At 37.6% G+C, this 23,167-nt stretch overlaps 2 protein-coding genes across 9 annotated transcripts in view; both read left to right on the top strand.

Moving 5' to 3' along the window:
• Window positions 1–3,626, top strand: part of LOC127619189 (rho GTPase-activating protein 39-like) — a 122,184-nt gene extending 118,558 nt beyond the window's left edge. For 3 of the 5 annotated variants that reach the window (XM_052091989.1, XM_052091987.1, XM_052091988.1), the window contains exons 8-9: window positions 350–519; window positions 605–3,624. In XM_052091989.1, the coding sequence (XP_051947949.1) occupies window positions 350–519; window positions 605–799 (365 nt within the window). In that variant the 3' untranslated portion in view covers window positions 800–3,624. Of the gene's footprint in view, window positions 1–349; window positions 520–604 lie in introns of all 5 variants that reach the window. The other 2 variants (XM_052091986.1, XM_052091990.1) reach the window with 2 other exon arrangements.
• Window positions 3,627–7,255: 3,629 nt separating this feature from the next.
• Window positions 7,256–23,167, top strand: part of LOC127619305 (PHD finger protein 20-like) — a 32,648-nt gene continuing 16,736 nt past the window's right edge. For all 4 annotated transcript variants that reach the window (XM_052092176.1, XM_052092174.1, XM_052092175.1 and 1 more), the window contains exons 1-6: window positions 7,256–7,380; window positions 15,670–15,775; window positions 17,909–18,080; window positions 18,186–18,270; window positions 21,506–21,582; window positions 21,674–22,199. In XM_052092176.1, coding sequence (XP_051948136.1) covers window positions 15,693–15,775; window positions 17,909–18,080; window positions 18,186–18,270; window positions 21,506–21,582; window positions 21,674–22,199 — 943 coding nt within the window. In that variant the 5' untranslated portion in view covers window positions 7,256–7,380; window positions 15,670–15,692. The remainder of the gene's footprint in view (window positions 7,381–15,669; window positions 15,776–17,908; window positions 18,081–18,185; window positions 18,271–21,505; window positions 21,583–21,673; window positions 22,200–23,167) is intronic.

Raw genomic sequence — 23,167 nt, 5'->3', positions numbered from 1 at the left:
AACCCAGATTTTAAATGCACTTATTTTTTTCCTGTTTCATTTGTCCCTAACCCTGCTTAACGAAAATTACCCCATAGTATCAGCGGTAATACCGGTGTTAGTTTTTTCTGCAACCTCTTCTCATCGACAAACATTTGTTCGACTATCAGGGGGCAGCCCTAGAAATTCTGCATCAGTACATCCCTAATTAATATTGTTACTTTGCAATTATATTCCAGTTTTGCACAGTATACATGATGCATACTGCAAAAATAATGTTAGTACCATGATTAATATGCTATTCCCACAGTCTTTTCCTCCTTGTTACACGTGAATGTAACACATAGATCTCTATCTTTCTGTCTCCCAGCATCTCTGTTGAAGTTGTGGTACAGGGAGCTTGAGGATCCAGTAATTCCTCAGAGTTTCTATAAGCAGTGTATCAGTCACTATGAAGATCCTGATGCTGCCATTAGTGTGATTCAGTCGCTACCAGAACTCAACAGAATAGTGCTCTGCTACTTCATCAACTTTTTACAGGTAATTCCCTTCAATGTTAACATAGCATTGCTATCCTATACACAGTGACAACAAATATCTAAATGCCATGTTTTGCTTGTCCCAGGTCTTTGCCCAGCCAGTGAATGTGAGTAGGACTAAGATGGATGTGAATAATTTGGCGATGGTCATGGCTCCGAACTGCCTGCGTTGTCAGTCTGATGATCCTCGAATCATCTTCGAAAATACTAGGAAAGAGATGTCGTTCCTCCGTATACTTATTGTCCACCTGGACACCAGCTTCATCAAGGGCTTAATCTGACCCCTCAGACACAAATCCTCTGCTAAAACTGTGGAATGAATCATCCAGGAGATGATTTGATTCAGGATATCCTTCTAGGAATCATTCTCATCTTCAAGTTTCACAATATTAGTTCCACTGACTTTTGGAGTACACCTCAAATCTGGACTTGGCTCAAAGTGTTCATCCTAAACGATTTTTTTTTTTTTTTGGAGCCTGTATAAACTGAATCGATTTAGTAAATTTGATTTCATGTGGCAAAGATCAAAGACACGGTTACAGTACGAGACTTTAATAAAGTCTTGCATAGAAAATAACATAAAATGCATTACATTTGTTTACTTGGGGTTGTTATTTCTTCTATCTTTTATATTAATTAAAGGGGAAATACATCCTTTGGACAATCATAATCTTTTCCTTTCAGTCCCAATACCCTACATGCAATATGATCTGCAGTGTATTACCTTAATTTAATATGGCATAAGTGTTCTGATTATTTAATAGCAACTATTTGTAAGCTTAATAATGAATGGGGGGAGAATTATAGCCTTCAGTTTTGTGTATAAGCCTACAATCAAGCTCAGGAGGTGATGTGTGAATGTGTGAATGCATGTGTGAAGTGCCCATGTAAACACACGCAACTATGTGCATGTCCGCATTGCAATATGCGCCAAATGGAAGGGTACCATGAGCCAAAGTTAGGAAACTGTTTTTCAACCATCACAACTGTAGTTTTCCAAACATCTCTCAATGTTCCCATTTGAAAATTCAAAACTAAGTTTCCAGAAGTTGGCTGGCTATGTCAGTATAGTTGGTCCAGAAACATACTAAATGCAAGCACACAAATGCAGACGTGAATGTTAAGTCAACAAATTGCAAACATGTGGCACCATTGTATATACTTTAGTGTGAAGTGTGTAATGCCACTATCATTTGAAAATGGAATGGCTAAATAATTACTGTTTTCAAACAGGTTTCCCAAACTCACTAATGTTGTTTTGTCAGGCTGTTAAGGATGCCCTAACAATGTGTTTACACTTTTCAGGGAAATCAACCTACAAAGAGCTTAGTTGTGTCTGCATATGAATTTGGGAGCTAGTATTTTAACATCGCAAAAATTACACCTCCTTTATGATGTACTTGTATTATTGCGTTACGATGGTGATGTCAAACATCAGTACTCAAGGGGGCGATGAATTTACCTTGAAAGGACTGTGCCAGTAAACCTAATGTGATACTATTTGGTAGCGGTTGACCTATTAATCGGTGTTACTGTAAGCGCAGATTAGTTCTAGTGGGAAGACTCGCAGCTGTAGCCAATCACATGTAAGCCATTGCTTTATAAGTCTGCTCACAATACACATTGCCGTTTCACACGGCAACCTCGACCACCCAACCACCACAAGTTGAGTCCCGTCCTGCATGGGGGTAGGCTCCTCGCCCCTGCCTCCTATCTCTGGCAGGATCTGACGTTCCGCGTACAACTTCTTCGGACCGCCAGACGGGGCTTACGCCAAAGAGAGACATTATATTCCTGTTTCATATTCATCAAATAAATGTAATCTTAAACTTTACTCAAGTCTACGAGTCTTCCTGATAGAACTATTGGTTATTGGAAAAAGTTTTACAGCGATATTTCTCCAATAGTCCCCCTCCCCCGCCCCATGGCTGGGGTTGGAAGGTTCTTAAGTGGTCACGGTGTATTCTGGGCTTGTTTATTGTTAAATGTTCGCGTTTTGAACTAATTATAATTTTTTTCTGGTTATTATCTGTATTTTGGTTGCGCATCTGGGATTTCATCCAATTTGAACTCTAGTTGCCTCTATGCACTAGGAATCACAGTAGGAAAACACTTAAGAACATGTTTAACACATTCAATTTCGGACCCCCTCGAAAACAAGATGGTTCATCTCAAAGGGTTTATCCTAATAAATAAAAACTATTTTGATGATTTTGAAAACTATTGGCCGATTAATCGGTTATCTGCCTTTTCCACCAACTTAGTTATTAGTATCTGCAAAATCCAACATCGGTTGACCTTTACTATTAAGGTATCTCGCTATAAAAATGTCGAGAGTTGTACTAACTTGCTCAGCAAGATACTGTTCAAACTGTTGCTCCAAAACTGTCTGTAGAAGATGATTCACCTTGCAGAAATCCATTCGGACATATTTTTGAACGCAGCATGTTTAATTGAGCTTGTGTAGCTAGACGTATTTGCGTTCATGCACTAGAGTAGAGTGTATTTCAGGCCTTGCCATTATCACTGGTACCTTTTGCCACCAAACTGAAAGCAATACATTGATTTCTCTGTGTTTTTGGTATATGAACTCATCTGTAAATTCCATTTTTAATGGTTCACTCAAAACTGAACTACCATGATTCATCCCTGATATTAAATAAAAATACAACTGGCTATTGATATAAAGTGGGATCTGCAATCAGCTCTGTCTCTGCTTTTGTACAGTATATAGACCCCTCATCTGATGAATAGTTGTGTTATAAAGCTGAATGAATTGTGACAATAAGTGAGCTATTTGATTTGAGACTCTGAATGGGAGTGTTTAGTCCTCTTCTGTTGCACTTCCCCCTCAGTTACTTTCTCCCACCTGTGGGTCTTCATGATCTTGGCAGAGTCTGAAATTCATCCTGCACTCTTACTGTAAATGCTCCTTAAGGATTTTGTGTCTTATTTGCTCTGGTCATCAAATAAAGATTGACTTAGTTTCATAAAGAACATTTGTATAATTGAACAAAATCTGTCCTCCAATTTCTGTCTCTATCCATGACTTGCAGAAAGATTATGTACTTTGCATGTAAAATCAGATTCCATGTAGTCCATAACAAAACACACCATCTCAGAAACAACTAGAAAAACTCAGTTTAGTGCAGTAACAATTATCATTTATTTTTAACTGTATGTGGACGCACACACACCTTTACAAGAGCAAGGTGATTCAGAATGTATGCTGAGTATCTGTATGTCCACCTAATCAGCAAAGAAAGACTGACTGTCAAGAAGGGAAAATATTATTTGATAAGACCTCTACTGGCCTCTTGTGGCAACATCTCCTTGTGCTTGTCTCTCTGATCTTTGGATATGCCCATTCTTCTGTAATAAATACAATTTGCCCCAAATCCAGACCATGACACAATCACCATGCTTGATACTATATTTGCACCAAATGTAGCACTGCTTTCAGGCCAACGAGCTTAACTTTGATAGTCTCTTTAGACTGCATTTGTCTTTTAAAAAAGTCAGGTTTTATCACATGGCTGCAAGCTAAATCAAGCTGTGACATATTGTTGGTGTCAAAATGGCTTCCCTCAAGTCACTCTCCCATAGACAGTGAATCTGTGAATGCTAAAGAGAACAAATAGTCTGTGAACAGTTTCATATCTGCAATTCTTTCAGTATCTGGCCTATTTGTCAGCTCTTACCTGTTAGTCCATTGCCTTTGTTCTATTTGGTAGTACTCTAATCTTAATAGTGTTTGGGTTATCATGATTTTTTCCATTTTGTTTCAATGGACTCCCCACACAAAGTAAGTGATATTTATTTTACAATAAATTTGTCCAAATCTATTACTCTAAGAAGAAAAAACATTAATATGTTTTTTTGTTTGTTTATTGTTTTGTTTTTTAATACACTCTTTTAATTTATATTTCAGTAATACTTGTTGCATTAGTTAAAGGTGCACTCAGTATCTTTTGTCTTTGTGTCATCTTGGACTTATACTGACACCTAGTGGTTTGGCAGCAGCATCATTTAAAATCAATAGTTTTCAGTTTCAGATGCCTTTGTAGAAATGTAATATTCACAGTCAGTCATGATTACTTTAATCAGTGAATGATTCAGAGGTATTCAGCTGGTCATGTGATTCTAACATGGCAAAAGCTTTTATAAGATTACTGATATGACTGCAGTCTACATTAATGTGAGTGCTCATGATTTCCTATATACAGGTGCTGTTCATATAATTAGAATATCATCAAAAAGTTGATTTATTTCAGTAATTCCATTAAAAAAGTGAAATTTGGATAATATATACATTTATTCCACACAGACTGATATATTTCAAGTGTTCATTCCTTTTCATTTTGATGATTATAACTGACAACTAATGAAAAACCACAAACTCAGTATCTCAGAAAATTAGAATATTGTGAAAAGGTTCAATATTGAAGACACCGGGTGCCACACTCTAATCAGCTAATTAACTCAAAACACCTGTAAAGGCCTTTAAATGGTCTCTCAGTCTAGTTCTGTAGGCTACACAATCATGGGGAAGACTGCTGACTTGACAGCTGTCCAAAAGACGACCATTGACACCTTGCACAAGGAGAGCAAGATACAAAGGTCATTGCTAAATAGGCTGGCTGTTCACAGAGCTCTGTGTCCAAGCACATTAATAGAGAGGTGAAGGGAAGTAAAAGATGTGGTAGAAAAAAAGTGTACAAGCAATAGGCATAACCCCACCCTGGAGAGGATTGTGAAACCAAATGCATTCAAAAATGTGGGGGAGATTCACAAAGAGTGGACTGCAGCTGGAGTCAGTGCTTCGAGAACCACAACGGACAGACGTATGCAAGACATGGGTTTCAGCTGTCGCATTCCTTGTGTCAAGCCACTCTTGAACAAGACACCGCATCAGAAGCGTCTCGCCTGGGCTAAAGACAAAAAGGACTGGAGTGGTCCAAAGTTATGTTCTCTGATGAAAGTACATTTTGCATTTCCTTTGGAAATCAAGGTCCCAGAGTCTGGAGGAAGAGAGGGGTGGCACAGAATCCACGTTGCTTGAAGTCCAGTGTAAAGTTTCCACAGTCAGTGATGGTTTGGGGTGCCATGTCATCTGCTGGTGTTGGTCCACTGTGTTTTCTGAGGTCCAAGGTCAACGCAGCCATCTACCAGGAAGTTTTAGAGCACTTCATGCTTCCTGCTGCTGACCAACTTTATGGAGATGCAGATTTCATTTTCCAACAGGACTTGGCACCTGCACACAGTTCCAAAGCTGCCAGTACCTGGTTTAAGGATCATGGTATCTCTGTTCTTAATTGGCCAGCAAACTCGCCTGACCGTAACCCTATAGAAAATCTATGGGGTATTGTGAAGAGGAAGATGCAATACGCCAGACCCAACAATGCAGAAGAGCTGAAGGCCACTATCAGAGTAACCTCATAACACCCAAGCAGTGCCACAGACTGAATGACTCCATGCCATGCTGCATTGCTGCAGTAATTCAGGCAAAAGGAGCCCCAACTAAGTATTGAGTGCCGTACATGCTCATACTTTTCAGTTGGCCAACATTTCTAAAAATCCTTTTTTTGTATTGGTCTTAAGTAATATTCTAATATTCGGAGATACTGAATTTGGGATTTCCATTAGTTGTCAGTTTTAATCATCACAATTAAATGAAATAAACATTTGAAATATATCAGTCTGTGTGTAAAGAATAAATATAATATCCAAGCTTTTTGAATGGAATTACTGAAATAAATAATTTTTTTGATGATATTCTAATTATATGACCAGCACCTGTATATTGCAAAATTACAATTCATGTCTTTGTGTTAAACTTTTTTTAATGAGGAATAAATTACTAAGTGCACCTTTTAATAACATTAGTTAACATGAACTAATGACATTTTACAGCATTTATTAATCTTAGTTAATGTTTATTTCAACATGTAGTAATGTGTTTTTAAATCAAAGTTATGCTAGCATTAGTTAATGCACTATAAACTAACACAAACTAACAATGAACAACTATATTTATATTTACTAACATTAACAATGATTAATAAATGCTGTAAACAATATATTGTTCATTTTTAGTTCATGATACCTAATGCATTTACTATTGTTAATGAATGAAACCTTATTGTAAGGTAGCGTTACCAAGATTATGGAAGTAAAATTATTATTATTTCATTAAACAAAATTCAAGGTGGTGTAACTGTCCCTAGTAATAAAGAAAAATCGAATTAACTTGTTGAAAATAAATACATTTATACACCTTAGAAAATTCTTTGGACTTTCGTTTGAAAATAATGACGAATGGGTTAACATACTTTCAATTCACATGAGACCAACTTGAATACAAATATTACATTCTAAGTATAATTTCTTAAGTTTTTATTTCGACAATAGGCTAAATAATTAAAATGTTAGCTTCCTGTCAGTTTCGTGACATTTTGTATAGTTTTATATTAACAATTTAATAATTTCATGAGTTCAAATGAAACGATGTTTTGAGATATATTTATACACGTATATTTATACATGTATACATTTATATTTAAACATGTTTCTGTTACAGATTGAGTATTGTTCTGTTTAAAAAAATATCATGTACTGAATGTCTAAAACTTCAAGTTATTATGAGAAATGTGGTCATGTTATGAGGAAACTTCCAGTAACTGATCGAGACGGTGAACATTCTATCCGCGCATGCGCAGACAGACTCCCCCTCGTGAGCGCCACCGGCCTCACCGGAGAAAACAAACTGCGTGGATGCGCACTCGAAGCATGCGGCTTCAGGCTCTCTTCAAGCACGTGGATTTGCTTTCTTTACTATCGGAATACATTTATCAGGAACAAGGTAAGCGACGCTGAGATAATGCATTGCAAAAACAACCAATTGTTGTAGACGATATGTTTGTTGTTATTTTGAAATTGTATAATGTTTATGTGATGATGCTGTTCTGTTAAAACGAAACTTGCCTCCATGCATTTGTTCCTCTGTTTGATGCTAGCGGGACCCATGAAAGTGATTTTGCGAAATGGTGCATTATGGAAAATGTTGGCAGTAACAGGCTAAGGCATTACGTAGATAGCGATAAATGCATGATTAGGCTTCTTCGATAGCTAGAGGACTTTAGTTCAAGTTGTCCTTTATCCCCGTGTCATTATTATGAGAGCACCATGCAGCAAGGAGTAGGCCGAGAGGAGGCCTCTGAGAATCATTGTTTGATTGACAGGTGCGTAACCCAATCAGAACGCTGAGATCCGCGTCAGTCAGGGGTTGAACTAATCACAGAGTTTGCTGTTGTTGAACGTCGTAGAGGAGCAGTGAACAATGTAATGTCAAATTAGCTCTATAAATTCCAATAATATTGCTTGAACTTTACTTTGAGAGGTTAACACATTATGATATGCAGAGAGTATTGCAGACTATTTCGTTTGTCTGTTATCTAGAACGAAACACAGCTGTTCGCTGACAACGCTTCACCCACGTTTTCTTCCTATGCGAAGTGGAGAAAAAGTCAATAGCCTGATTTCACGTGGACCTTTGTGAAAGATAGAAAGGTCATACGCTTTAATATTGTTTTCCCCTCTACCCGTAAATCGCATACCTTAAATCACTGTCATGTTTTTGTAACAAATGCGACTCGCTATGGCAGGGATGAGCCGCTGGCCTGACAAGGTAAACAACGAGGAGGAAACGTAGTGCGCGTCATGCGCGCGCTCAGCCTCCTGTCTGTGCGCGAGACCGTTAAGTGGGTCGGCTCGTGAGTTTTTGAATGCATTGAATTAACCTAATGTGCTGGGTTTCAATGGTAATGACGTATTAAATGTATGGACCCCTAAAGGGAAATTTCTGTCTGCCCACGAGGACAGACACGAGCTCGGGGTATGCGCGCGCAGCTCAGGCGGGTTTATGAAGACAGTGAGTTATGAAACTACAGCGACGTGTTTGATGACGTGCTTTCATTTGATGGTGATGATGAAGACCCGTTATGATGAAGAGTGGATGCCAGTCCTTAATCTGATACATTTAAACAGGATTATTATTTCGTAGGAATCTTATGTGCAAGAATTGTACTTTTTTATTATTCCACTTTTGACAGCAAAATCTTAACATTTCAGATTCATCTTTAGATTTAATTTTGAATGCTTTTTGTCACGCTACCAGCCAAGTGAAAGTGGATCTAGGTTCACAGCGAGTGTGACAAGCAGAGTTCACAGTTTTCATGATTGCTTTGAACTACAGAATTCCCATGGATTTGTAGTGGAAATCCAGTAATGCATTCATTCTTTAATGTTAAAGGAGAGCATTCAAGAATCAAATCATGGTTACACTTTATTTTACAGTGTCTGTGGTAAATGTAGTAGCCAGCATGTCATTATAATTATTTACCATAGTAATAACAATAGTAATATATTGCTTTTAGGGGCTGATACCAGATACAGATTTTTTTAAAGTGCTCTTTGCCACACTTTTTCAAGTTATATGCTGCAGTTAGAAGTTTATGCCACACACAGTAAAATTAATTGTGAATTGCTAACATTTATTTGCATTGAAAACTTTATTAATTGTTCTGTTGTCAATATCAAAGGTCATTGTACACATCACACACACCAGAGATACGTTCAAAAATAAGAAATGTATATCCATTACAAGCTCCAAAACTTCTCAGGTGAGAAATCATTAGTACCCATGATTTGGTTACCTCCTTTGGCATTTTGTTGTATCACAAATAACTAATTATTAAGCAAATGCGTGAAGACATGGTGCCATTGTTGAAGGTTAAACTGTTATATCTGTTATGAGTAGTATTGCGACCAACATTAATCTGATTTAAATTGGGATCCTCTCAGAATAGCGCTGGGATGAGTGACTGATGAAATATTGACACCGTTTACTCCTGGTATTAAGATGTCAGGTGAGACACATCGCTGTATACACCTAGTCACTTAAATGTGTCTCCTGTGACCACTTGTGTTCGGATTTGGAGGGGAGGGTCTCTGTTTCATGACGACACACTATGTCAGTGTGTTACTGAATGATAATAAAGTGAAACAAAGTCAGAGAAGACAAAGAAAGCGCATAAAAAGACTGCGGGCTGTTTGTCCCAGATACCGTTGAAATTGAATTGACGCACAAGCACACGCAACATGTCAAGCTGAATTGTCTGTTATTTTAGTGGATTGCCTGTTTAAAACGGAGCTTTGAGTTTTTGTACTTCCGGTTAGTGGTAATATCAGACATGCACACTAAAGAAGGTCCATGAATCTCTCGTGTATGTGTATCTGCTTTTTACAATTTTCAGATCAGCAATGTTTGAACTTGTTTTAGTGCAGTGGTTGATTGACGGCTGAGGGGTGAAGTGTCAATGCTGCCGGAAAGCATACAGGATGGATTAGCGTTTGCACCTCAAATAGTGTTGTCATGGTACCAAAATGTTAGTAGTTGGTACCGATACCAGTGAAATTCCATGGTTCTCGATTAGGGCTTAAACGATACATCGATAATTAAAAAAATTAACAAATTCCATTGTCGAATAGTCGTTTGATCTCATTTACCATAAAATGAGATCACATTAAACTTGTAATGATGACGTGTGAAAGCAGCACTGCAGCTTGCGGAGTCAGTCCAGATGCACTCTAAACTTTCCAAACAGCTTCAGATGATGTAGATCACAAAGTATGTAGGAATTATAGTGCAAAAATACAAAATAAGTCAATACAGAAGCCCTCTCGTTGTGCTGCCACTCTGCTGAAGCAAAACTTGTGTGTCGAGCCTCTTTAAAGGAAATACCCTGGAGTTACATCTTCAAAGCAATTATTTTTAATGCGTTATAGTTTTATTAAAGTTCAAATAATACGGAAGCAGATCATGTAAATTACTAAAAACTCCGAAACTGGCATTTCTCTTAGTGGTCAGCACCTCTTCTATGAGTTGCGCAAAAGTATAACCTAGTGAAAAATACACTTATATACAAAATATACTTTCCGGCCAGAGAATGTGGCCACGAATGTGTGCGGAGGGACTGGTTAATGGCGTCTGCCAGTTTAACACGTGTCTCTGCTGGTACGATAACGTAGGGACAAAGCTGTGCTCTGTCGCTAAGTTATCTGTCTACCAAATGTATGTGTGGGTATGTTTATGAGGGGTTGTGTGTGTGTGTGCGGTTAGTACGAGAGAGAACAGAGTGACTGCACTGAAGCAGGTTTTAGTGATTTTACTCAGACGCGGTGAACGGCATGTAATCTGTCTGCCGTGGTCGTTGGTTCTTTAATGTATGAACTCAAGTGTGCCATCTAACCTGCGATGGCGGAAATGCACAAACAGCCCAACGTTGTTGGACGACAACACAGCAAATCTCATTCATGGTAACAGTAATTTACATTAATACCTTGAGTATTATTAGCAGCAATGAGCAGACTCGGCGGTCCTTAAACTGTACAAGAAACAACCTTAATACACAAGAATAACACATTATAATAATCTATCTCTGCCCAGACGTAAACCTCTTGTCACGTGAGGACGCGGGTAGAATGTGTGTTCATCTGTCATTTGACTTCGACTCGGTTTCTCGAAGCTCTGGTGCTGACAAGAGGCTGTTTCCTCATTCTGTCTGCGGGTGATATGGCGGCTGATTCTCGGCAGGTTGGCGGAGATATCAGCGAAGTCTGCTCTGTTGAAGAAGGAAGAGAAATATTTTTCTTCACTTCTGCAGGCAAAAGGTTAGACGCAGATTGCTCAGTGGTCTCCTTTGGATCCGTTCGCATGCTCAGTGGAAAACCGAAATCTCGGCTTGTCCAGTGAGATGGAGTTAAAATTGCCAAAGTTCATATATGTACATTACTTCCTTGGGCAACAAGGCTACACCTGGGAGAAGCAGGGCTGCAACTAGACATGGCGCATGCTGTCTCTGGAAGCAAGGCTTAGGAGGAATCTCTGGGGTTTTATACTCTCGATGGCATCATGGTTGAGGGACGTGTTGTGATGTGCATTTTATCCAATAGGAGTTGAGAGTTCTATCCTTCAGAATTTCACAACTAGGTGTAAAGTGAGCAAGGCTTTATGGGATCTGTATTCTGTTTGGACTCCCTTTGTTTGATTTTGGCAGCTGATTCTGTGTTATCAGGTTTTGAGTGTTCCTGCAGGCCTCAGTCAGGCTTTATTACTTTGTGTAGGCCAGCCTTTGTCTCCTATCTGAGCACATGAGGCCCAACGCTGCTTACTGATCTGTATATGGGAGTAAAGCGTACACCGCTTATACAATGCATGTAAACGGGATCGCTGCTTCTAGCAATAAGCTTTCTGGTGTCCATGTAAATGTAGTCACTGCATGCTTCAAGGGCTCATTCATTAGAGTAGCAGTGTATGGGTGATTCCCTATGTGCTGCAAAAAAGTTTGGCCCTGAATCTAGGCACGATCTGCTGATCACAGATTTAAGATGAAGATCGGCCGATTTAGATCTATGGCCGATCAATCGGTGCACCCCTATTTGCTAGTATACTGATTAGCAGCTCTACAAGATAATTACACATGTAGTACAGGTAGATAATTAGTGTTAATCAAATTATCCATGAAAATACGCACAAATATAGTCGCTGTGAATTCAAGTAGTTGTATGATTCATTAATAACTTTATTGGTCAAGCATTGGTTTGAATTTTGTAGTTTTGGTCTGGTTTTTAAAATATAGGCTAATTTGATGAATATGCAGTAAATGTACTCTACATACATTTAGTAGGGATGCACAATAAAGATATTTTGTCCAATAACAATAGCAGTAAGCATTAGAGGTCGACCGATATTGGTTTTTTTCAGGCCGATGCCGATCTTTTGAAATCCGGGTCGGCCGATGGCCGATTAATGCTGCCGATTTATTTTGGCCGATATGTGCTTGTTTTTAACTTCTTATTTGAACCTTTTATTTGAAAGATAAAATGTAACAAAAATAATTACTTAAGATAGACAACATTTCTCAACAAATACATTTATTGAACACTTGACCAATCTGCACTTGTACACTTAAAATTAAAAATTTATAATGTAAAAACATAATGTATAACAAATATATTAAATAAACAAAGCAGGTGTTACGAACTGCTCCGAGACACGAAGGTTGAGATCCAAATGCAGCTTTAATTAAGGGGCAATCCAGACACGTAATCCAATATTCAGAGCATCCAAGAGAAGCACAGGCATAACTAGGGATGGGTATCGGTAAGGTTTTAATGGTATTACTATCTTACCGATACTGCTTATCGATCCAGTACTTAACGGTATTCTTAACGGTTCTTTTTGTTATATATATATTTTTATTTCAGGAAGGTCTAACATTACTGTTCAGGTGTGGTCTAAAAAGAAATCTAATAAAGTAATCAATTGTAAAACACTGCATAGTTTATCATAGATTAATGCTTATTAATGCAGAAGTTATTCATTCAAGAGCTGTAAGTGATTTTCTCTTTGCCTTTTGTTGTTTGATTCACAGTAATGGCTCAATCGTCATGTTTAATAGACCGCTTCCCCTTTAAGACCGAGTTCAGATCTAATAGGCTCCTGATGCAGCATATTTTCTCCCCAACTATTTCCATAACTACGTCCATTTAAAGAGCAACATGCAGGTTGGACACCCCTATATAGCATAGTGTATGTTGATGATAAAACAACTAGATTTTCTGAACTGGAGTAATATATATTTAGCCATTAACGATATTTTGAGATAAATTGTGATAAAATAACTTCCGCGTCTATAAAGCACTAACCGGAAGTGACGATGGGCGAGGGAGTCTGGTCAAGTTCAAGCTCAGGTTACAATGGATGCGAATGAAGAAACCGAGTTCTCCGGTGTGGACGAACATGCCTATGATGACCCACTGGCCTATAATTATGAGCAAATTAAGAGTTAAAATAATTAAAAGTAAGACTTACTCTGCTAAGTCGTCGTTTTCGTTGCACAGAATGTCTGCTAACGTTAGCACTTTGTCCTCCAGTCCAGCCCGCGCCAAAATCCGGTGTACACTTTGACGGTGGACTTGATTCCATCGAGTGCACCGAGGGAACAGCATCGGTAATCAGCCTCACGTGGTCCTTACTCCGAAATCCCATCCGAGACTCCAACAAATCTGCAGGTGAAACTCGGTGAATGCGCCACAAGCGACCGAGTGTGTGGTAACAGACGCGGCAGTGAAGTCTGCTCTCTTCACCTGCACAAAACGCACTCAAGACCGAAAAGCCTTGTTTTTCCTAGAAGGAAAATGATGGACACGATGTCCTGACAGGCTGGAATTCGTGCAACCAGCACAAACACAATAATTTACCATTATGGCTTCTCTAAAACTTTCTGTACTGCTCTAACTACATCAACACCCAACAATGAGAGAGCTGACCGCGAGCTCTTTTGTTTGCCTCGCCCTACGTCATATGACGCGTTGATAGCGGGAAAGGCGTATTCCAGAGCCTAGCACATTTTCATCAAAATCTCTACGTCAAATGAGATTTCATTAGTAATTTCTACATATGTGTTTTTAAAAGACCTCTGCAGACAATATAAAGTATTAATTCAGTTATAAATTCAACCTGCATGTTGCTCTTTAAGACATAAACTGTGTTTAAGTGAATCTCCAAGCCTGTCGTTTTGACATATTTTTGTGTATTGTTGATCGTTTAGACGCGCACATGAAACCCAAAGTAGCCTACACTTTGCTCGTCTCTTTGCGGTGTGTTTCGGAGCACGCGCCGCCTTGGGAACGGTATCTCTTGCGCTCTTTTTATTATTAAACACGTCCCGCAATTTAGCAACAGTAGCATTTTACAACAGTCACCGATCGTGCTGATTCTGACGTTAAGTTTGAGTTTTAGGGAGAAATGTCAGTGCACCGCTGTGAAGGGAAGGAAGTTGTGCTAGACAGAATGTGGCTTATGTATAAATATTATTTTTATAATCTTTGGAAGGCGAAATCTAAAATAAAATCAGACTAATAATCACAGATCTAAACCAGGCTACGTTTGAATGTTTAGTTCTGTCACTCATTTAGCTGGGCTCGTGTTGTGCTCGCTGTGGCACCGCGTGAGCGAGTTCTCTCTCTCTCTCTGACTGCCAATAGCTAAATTGCATCACAGACAAATGGTTTCATATTATTATACATAGAAATGGCTGGCGAGATAAAATAACTTGCTCTTTATAGCAATAAAGAATGTATTTTCTTAATTTCTCCAGTACCGATAACGTCCGAGCTTACCAAAGCCAGTCCTTCAATAGCCTGTACTGCATTGGTATATTTTTATTACTTATTTATCTGCATTGAGTGACAACCCTCTCAAATATAAGACACACAAACAGAACAAATAAAAGTCTCAGATTCACTGTCTGTAATTGCAAAATTGTTGCTTACTTATTGTGACATGATAGCAACCCTTCTGCTGTGATAATGCAAATTCAACTACGCTATCAATATCCCAAGTAGCCGAACGTCATGTCAACTATCGCGTTTGTCACGTTTTTTTCTTGAAGTTGGCAGTAACATATCAAAAGTTTTTAATTAAATCTAAAGAAGTTATACAAATTTAACCCTTACTGTTTTCTCCAAGGAACTTAGCTCCTTCCTTAGGCACTGGATGAGGTCTGCTCACTCTGCTGGAAAATGACTCTAGGGGCAGCGTGTGTCGAACACGTGTTCCACAACAACACTAGGCTGCCCACAGATGCGCCTGCCTAATAATCGGCTTGATATGCGTGGATATTGGCCAATGCCGATTATGTAAAAAATGCAAAAAAATCGGCCGATTAATCGGTCGACCTCTAGTAAGCATTTTTATATTTTGGCAAATATTATAAATCTATTTTGTTAGAGTATGCATGTTTTGTTTAAATAACAGTAATACTCTAATCAAAATTGTTACATGCTTAAAGTAAAATTAAGCATTGAAATCTTTAGTATATTTAGTACAAATTAAGGTAAAAAAAAAAAAAGACGAATATGGTCACCATCATAAATTGCATCCCTATTATATTTAGGCAATGATACAGCTAAGACTTCAGTATGACTGTTTGTTTACGAGCATCTTGATAAGGTTGTGCTATCCATGACAGTTGCTTCTGACCTCATGATGTGGGCACAACTTATGCATGTCTTTCCTGATTTCTAGGTTGGTGAACAGTTGTGAACAGCATGTCAAAGACCCCTCCTCACAGGCGTGGGATCACGTTCGAGGTGGGAGCGCAGCTGGAGGCTCGGGACAGCCTGAAGAACTGGTCAGTGTCTCTCCTCTGCTTACGTTCATTCATTCTTTTATCAACGCTGATTGAAATTCAAATGCTTTACTCCCTCTCATAGTGCAACATCTGAGCCACCTTGTTTATTTTATATATATATATATATATATATATATATATATATATATATAAGCAAAGTGCATTTTGCTTACTTAAAATTAGGGCTCAGTATTTATACATGTTTCACAATTTATTTGCATATTTTCAGCAAATAACAAACATATACATTTTAGAAATGTTATTTTATCATTAGTTTTGGACATTTTGGTCATTTTTAAAGAATGTACATGTATAATAATGCAGAATACAAGATGGGATATAATTCAAACATCTTTATTAAATGACTGCTGATCAAACAGTAATGGTACCTGTAGAGTCCAGAAACATTCCTCCATTCTCCTGTCATCTGCCCTTATTACTCTCCCAGTTAGGGTGAGTTAAGTTTTTTTTTTTTAGGTAATGTTTGTAATCTTGTTAAAACAGATTTCATAAAATTGGTATCGAAAAAGTAAAAATAGCGATATGTTTTGGAACGATAACCTGCCCTACTCCCAGTGGCAATAAGTGAAAGGAGAACTAATATTACCAACATGCAACAAAATTAAAATCTATATAAAATGTTTAGATATTATACTATAATGCATTGTTAAATGAAATATAATAAATAAAAATTAAATGGTGAAAAACTAACCAAACTTTCACTTTAAGATTAATTACAACAATGTGTTATCAGTTCAACTCTGTGACATAAAGGCTCATTCTTCAGGGCTATCTTATGTACAGTAGAGAATATTTTTAATGAGCCTACTTATTTGAATATGATGAGACAATATTTTTTCTTTGTTTCATTTATTTGTTTGTGGGTGAATTAAAAAAAAAAAAAAATAGTTCTCAGTTTGGTTCTTTTTAAGAGGACTCAAATATAGCATTTTGGCAGTTGAACATGTTAACATTGATACTTTTATTATCATAATCGCAGTTCAAATCGCCATATTTTTCAAAATAATCACTATATGACTTTTCCTCCAAATCGTGCAGCTCTAAAATGAAGTGCTTGTATCCAGAACTTCACAGCATTGGAGTTATATTTTGTCAAATAAAGTGCTGCGTAACTGAGCATCACAGAATATTACATAATTTGTCAATAGGGATATATTTCTATCATACTTTTTTTATTTTTTATTTAAATTGAGCTTTTATTTTCAAGTGTTTCTGTATGATGACGGTAGCTTTTCAGTCCAGAAAAGCCAGGCGCTACATGACTGATTATTAAGCTGCAAAAGCCAGCTATTTAATTAAGTATTTACTATGTGTGTGCCTCGTGTTACAAAGTATTTGTGCTCTGTTCACTGTCATCTGCGACTAACAGAGCAATGCTCTTGACAGTGTTTTTTCTGTATGAGCCAAGGTGGGGCTTTAAAAGCTACATGCGGTGCAGCCGGCATTGGCACAACACTGTTTTCACACATTCACTGATGCTCTGCTCATATTTGAAGCGAGCTGCACATGCAAAGTAAACAATTTATCTCATTAAATTGCAGCTAAGTAAAATATCAATCTTGGGATCTAAGAATCAATACTTGGATCATTCAAATGATGCTCGTGATTAATCGGAAAATCCATATTTTTACCCACCGCTACTGAAAATCCATCACTGAAAAGGCATAATCGTCATTATTAGTAGATGCTGCAAATGTAAAGCTTTGTACTTTTCAGTTTAAAGATGAAGTTTGTAATTTCTATACCTCTAGCAACACAAAATGGAATCAAAATGTTTCCCAACAACTTAATCTATCATTATTCAGATTTTTAACATGTTATAAAGGTTTTTTTACTTTAAATTGACTAATTTTAACCTGATTGTGCCATGAAAATGTCCATACAAGCTGGCATGGTGTATAAAACTCTGTCATCACTGCAAGTTAAACTGATTTAGAATAAAGTATTTTATACATCAAAACACTTTACGTTTGAGTTTATTAAAAGTAAAATATTTCCATATTTTTTCCTCTAACAACCACATAAAGGTTTATAAAGTGGTGTGATTAGTAGCCTTCCCAAATCTGAAACAAATTGTTTAAAAAAAAAAAATAATCTCTTTTCTATTTATAGGTATGCAGCTAGTATTGAGAAGATAGACTATGAAGACGAGAAGGTTCTGATCCACTACAGGCAGTGGAGTCATCGTTACGATGAGTGGTTTGACTGGAGCAGTCCGTACCTCAGACCAGTGGAACGAATCCAGCTGAGGAAACAAGGTCTCCCTGAATGGCAGACGGCAACAGTGAGTACTTGTCTCAAACTTTGCTGAGTCAGCATGGGCAAAGTTACAGTCTGTGTCATAATAATGTGTCAAGATCATTTTTTTTTTTTCATCATTTGTTTTTAGGGCTTTCATGTCAACCAGAAAGTTCTAGCCAGCTGGTCAGACTGTCGGTACTACCCTGCTAAGATCCTGTCCCGTGGCAAAGATGGTGTGTACTCCCAAACTTATGGGCAAAGCTTATTAATATCATAGATTCAATACAATAAAACTGGTTAATCTTTACCATTTTTATTTTGTGTGGTGTATTTTGCTTTATGTAAACAGTCTATTGTGTCAAATTAAATTCATCAGAGCTTGAATTTTAGTGTAATTGATGTATTGGTAAAATTCTGCTGTTTTGTTCATTTGAAAATATTTTGTGAGAATCCACCTAGAAATTCAGGTTTGAGAAGGTGAATTCATACAAAATATTTAAATATAGTTATATTTTCAATATCATGATTTCGGTGGCTTTTTCAAATTCAAACTTTCTGCTAGTCTTGTGCGTATAATGCTGAATTTGCAATGTTTTATCAGCATTGCAGATTTTGAAAGTGCTGAAATTTGAATATATATCATATGTCTACATGCATTTAATTATTTAAGACCGAACAACACAAAATGTAACAATGTTTATTAGCTGTGTTTTTCCTGGGTCATACACGTGAAGTTGGTTTATTACATAATTGCAATTAATTAATATGAGTGCTGTCAGTTGATTAAAATTTGTAATCGCTTATTTGTTTTAAATGAATCGCAGATTTTTGAAAGTGCTGAAATTTGACACTATATATACTTTATTTCCTGACAAAATATATTTATTTTCATCTGAGGAAAGAAAACAAAACATTATGTAACAATATAATGCTTTATTAGCATTTTCCAAACAAGGCCTTCCACAGTATAAAGATAGAAATGCTCTGAAATAGCACCAATTCAAGTAACATTAAACTTTTCCCAAAGTCTAAGTGGGAGGTTGACTAATTGAAAGAACTACAGCAATCTTGAAGCCATGATTTATGTCAGGGCATCAACTAGCCCATTGTGTTAAGACAGTACCACACATAGACTGTATATGACACTGCAGTGTTATGCTTTTTTATGCCAAGCTTGTAGGTTCACCTTGGTATAAGGTGTCTGGTGTGTGTCAGTGTAATGACTCAGGACAGACCCATTAGAAAGGTTCCACCCATCCTAACATGTGTATAGGTTGTATTAACAGTAACTGCGTTAATCGTGATTAAGAAAAATGTTAAACTTTTTTTAATTAATCGCATGTGTTAACACGTTAATTCCGACAGCTCTATTACATATTTAACACAATTATGTAGTTGCATGTTATGTATACATTAGATATACAATTTATTTTTGATTATCTGAAAATCTGGAACATTTTAAATTTGCCTTTTATTTTTTTGGGGTAAATATGCTATGGGACATCAAACTAAACAGTCTTGATTTAATTAACACCTTATTTCTATGCACAATATTCCTGAGTCCCATGATGTTTTTAGGGCGATGTGGGTGGACCTTCTAATTAAGCATAAACAGTTGTTATTTTATGTATTAACGCAGCATTAAAAATGACAGAAACTTGAACAAATGATCACAGAATTATAGTGAGGTGATATTTTTCTTCCCCACCTATCCGTTAATGATTTTGGGTTTCAGGATGATGGTCAAATATTAGCATTCTAGTTATTTTGTTGAGTCTATCCATCGATGGAAGAACCTGAGCAGACTAACCTGAGAAGCTTTGTTGCCTATTAACACCTTAGCTGTAAAGTTGGACATGTTTTGAGAACCGTAGATAATTGTTTATTTTAAAGCTTATATTGAGTGTAGTTAGAACATGAAGAGTTTGTTGTATTGAGATTATGTACTTACTGCAGATACAGGGGAGGTCCTGACAGCAGGTGGTTCATGTATTACAAGACTCAGGTGATGATACTCTTATGCTGCCATTTACAAATAAAATACAAGTATTCTTCTGACTGTACATGAATACACCACCTTACTGAGGTGGGACTTTTAGTGAATATGTTTATTCCTACTCCTTAATTTTTTTTTTTCATTAATGAATTAATTAATCTCTATAGAGAATATCTGAAGGAAAACATTGCCGGTTTGTTTCAATCAGAAATTTAGTTAGGGTGATGTTGTGTAGTTTAATAACCCTTTAGTTTAGCGAATGACACATGTAGCTAATTTCCTCGTCAGTGGTGTTTGAAATGTTGGGCTGTCTAGCCATTCCATTCAAGATGTTTGATTCCTCCATAGTGCCTTAAGATTAAAAAAAAAACTTCTCAGTAGAATTTAAATGGGTCACGTAAGTTATGTGGTCTACGCCGCGATATAGAGAGAAGACGGATAGAGTAGCACGAGTGATCCCGCTCTGCGCTCTCCTTTCTCTGGAGCACAAATATCGGGAAGCCTGCTGAACTCGCACACACTTGTGTGCTCCAGAGATAGTGTAGGCCTGGCTTCAGTTCTAAGATAGCCATAGGTCTTTTAGGGTGGTTCATATTGTTGGCACTATCAAAAAACAAAACATGGTATTAGACTTTTTATATAACGTATATACATTAAGATATGGTACCATGGTAATCCCATTGTTTGAACTTTGAGTGGCATGTTGAAGGATCTTCCACAGGAGAACTCCAAGCTGCACAGCGGTCCATCATCAGTGCCATTTATTGTGTTGTTGGCTTTTAGCTGATTGTTTAGACTTGACGTGCTTCTGTGGTTATTAAATGACAAAGAACCCAGAGCTCTTTATTTTTGTCACAAGTCCCATCTGTGTTTGTTTTGTAAGAGGCCCTTTCTCCATCAATGGTTCATAAACACTGAATTGCTGTTGTGTTACTGGTGTGTACATCAGTGTAATGTCCCCTCTGGACACACTGCTATGGTTCTGCCCTATATCAGTGTTTAGAACTCACATGGAGCTGCATAAAATGTCGGAATTGGTAAATGTGTTACCATCGTGATTAAGAAAATTTATGCGTTGTTAGCGCAATAATTTTGACAGATCTAATTTTACGTTTTTTTCTGGCACAATGCCTTGCCCCATAGACTACCATTTTAAGTGCATTACTGCAATTTATTAGTTTCTTACACTAATGGATGAGTCAGAATTATTTTCTATTGTAATTGACATTATTCATTACCCTATATACTGAAGATTGGAAAAAATGTCTATGGAGCGTATCTTGTATTGAACTTGCTGCATGTGACAATTAGTTATATTCTATTCCTTTTAAAAAGACCTTCAATTGAAACACAAATATATATATATATATACACAGTAGATTGTATATATCGGATTGTATATGATATGTATTATAGATAAATGCTACCTTATGAAAGTGTTAACATTATAAAAAGGTATGCTTTTGTCACAGGGTTCTACACAGTGAAGTTTTTTGATGGAGTTGTGAAGACCGTGAAGGGGATTAAAGTGAAGCCTTTCCACAAGGAGGTGAGACGACACTCCTTCAACTCCAGTAATGATTAAACCAGGATGTTCATTGAGAAATCAGGTTTAATAATTTAGTTTTTGTTCTCTACAGAGCTCTGATGGTGAGAAAAATCAGCAGGCACGGAAGCGGGGTGACCAGAACGGGAAAGAATGGAAACCCAAGGAGAAGGGCAACAGCCGAAATAACGGATCGAGACACAGCACCTCTGACCAGGATGGAGAGAGCAGATCAGAGAAGGATGAAGAGGACAGCCCAGTGATAGATGAGTCCAGAAAATTCCAGAATGGCAGATTGACCGAAAGTGCAGCAACTAAGAAAGTGAACGAATCAGAGCCAGAATCTGTTGAGCAAAAAGAAAAACTGCCCAGTGAAGAAATCAAGACCGAACCGCTTGAAAATGGAGAAGACAAGAACAAAACAGAGAATAAAGAGAACAAATCAGAAAATAAAGAGAACAAAATGGAGAATAAAGAGATGAATAGAGGACAAGAGGAAGAGAAACCCAAAGCACTTCAAAATGCCATTGACAAGAGCGAGGAGGAAAAGAAAGAGAAAGAGGATGTGTCAGATGAAAGTCCCAGACTGCCCAGAAGGACACTGAGTCGGATGGGAGATGGTGAGTTTGGATTGGAAGACATGGTGGTGAAAAAAAACTTTTGGTTTGGAAGACAACGCAAATAAACTGTTTGTACTTTAAATTACAGACCCACTAAGTAAAAGTATAATTCTGGAAATCGTAGAAAAGTTATTACCTCTAATATTTATCCTTTTATGAGCCCATGTTGTCATTATTGCCATGAGAGACTTGCACAAACTTCAGTGGCACTGTTGATAAATTATGCGGGGCATGCACTGAGGTGCGTGAATCCGCGAGAGCTGAATGTCGTTCGTAGGGTTTCAGCAGTATACCGGTTTCACGGTTAAATACCATGTGCATTTGCTTATCTACGATACTGAAAAAATGCAATAGGACGGAGAATCTCACCTGCGCATCTCCTCCGTCAGACTCGTCAACTTGCGCCACACACACACATGCAGCGGAGAAAATTTCAGAGAGAAGCGAGACGAAGGGGTCTGACATAATTGAGTGTGAGTTAAAGCAGTGTTTCTCAACTGGTGGGTCGCAGGTATATTCAGACTGGGTCACGGACAGCAGGGAAAGAGCAATGCCATGGTCCTCACATTGAAGATATTTCAGCGGCTGCCCAAGTGATAACTTATTTATGACTGCCGAGGCAGATTTAATGATAATCTCGTAAACATCTCAAGTCTACTCATCTGCACTTTTGCACGAGTGTAACGGAACCAACCATCTCTGGCGTGCGTGCGCAACAACCGGGCTTCTCTCGATATTGCAGTGCACAGACCTCAAAACTGATGTGATCAATTTCAATTCTACTGAGACTTTTCTAGTTTAAAGCGTTACGGAGGAAGTCAAGTCAAACCCATCAGCACTGAGGAGGAAATGAGCAACACTGTGATATGTGCTAAAACATTTTTTCATTATACATCATCACCTTTAAAAAGTTGTTTCAGGATTTTACATGAGTAAAAGTAACTGTTATATTTTGACAAAATGTTTCA

Source organism: Xyrauchen texanus, chromosome 25, assembly GCF_025860055.1.
Source record: "Xyrauchen texanus isolate HMW12.3.18 chromosome 25, RBS_HiC_50CHRs, whole genome shotgun sequence".
Classification (NCBI taxonomy): domain Eukaryota; kingdom Metazoa; phylum Chordata; class Actinopteri; order Cypriniformes; family Catostomidae; genus Xyrauchen; species Xyrauchen texanus.
The sequence above is the reverse complement of the archived record's forward strand: the minus strand, read 5'-3'. Positions and strand labels throughout refer to the sequence as shown.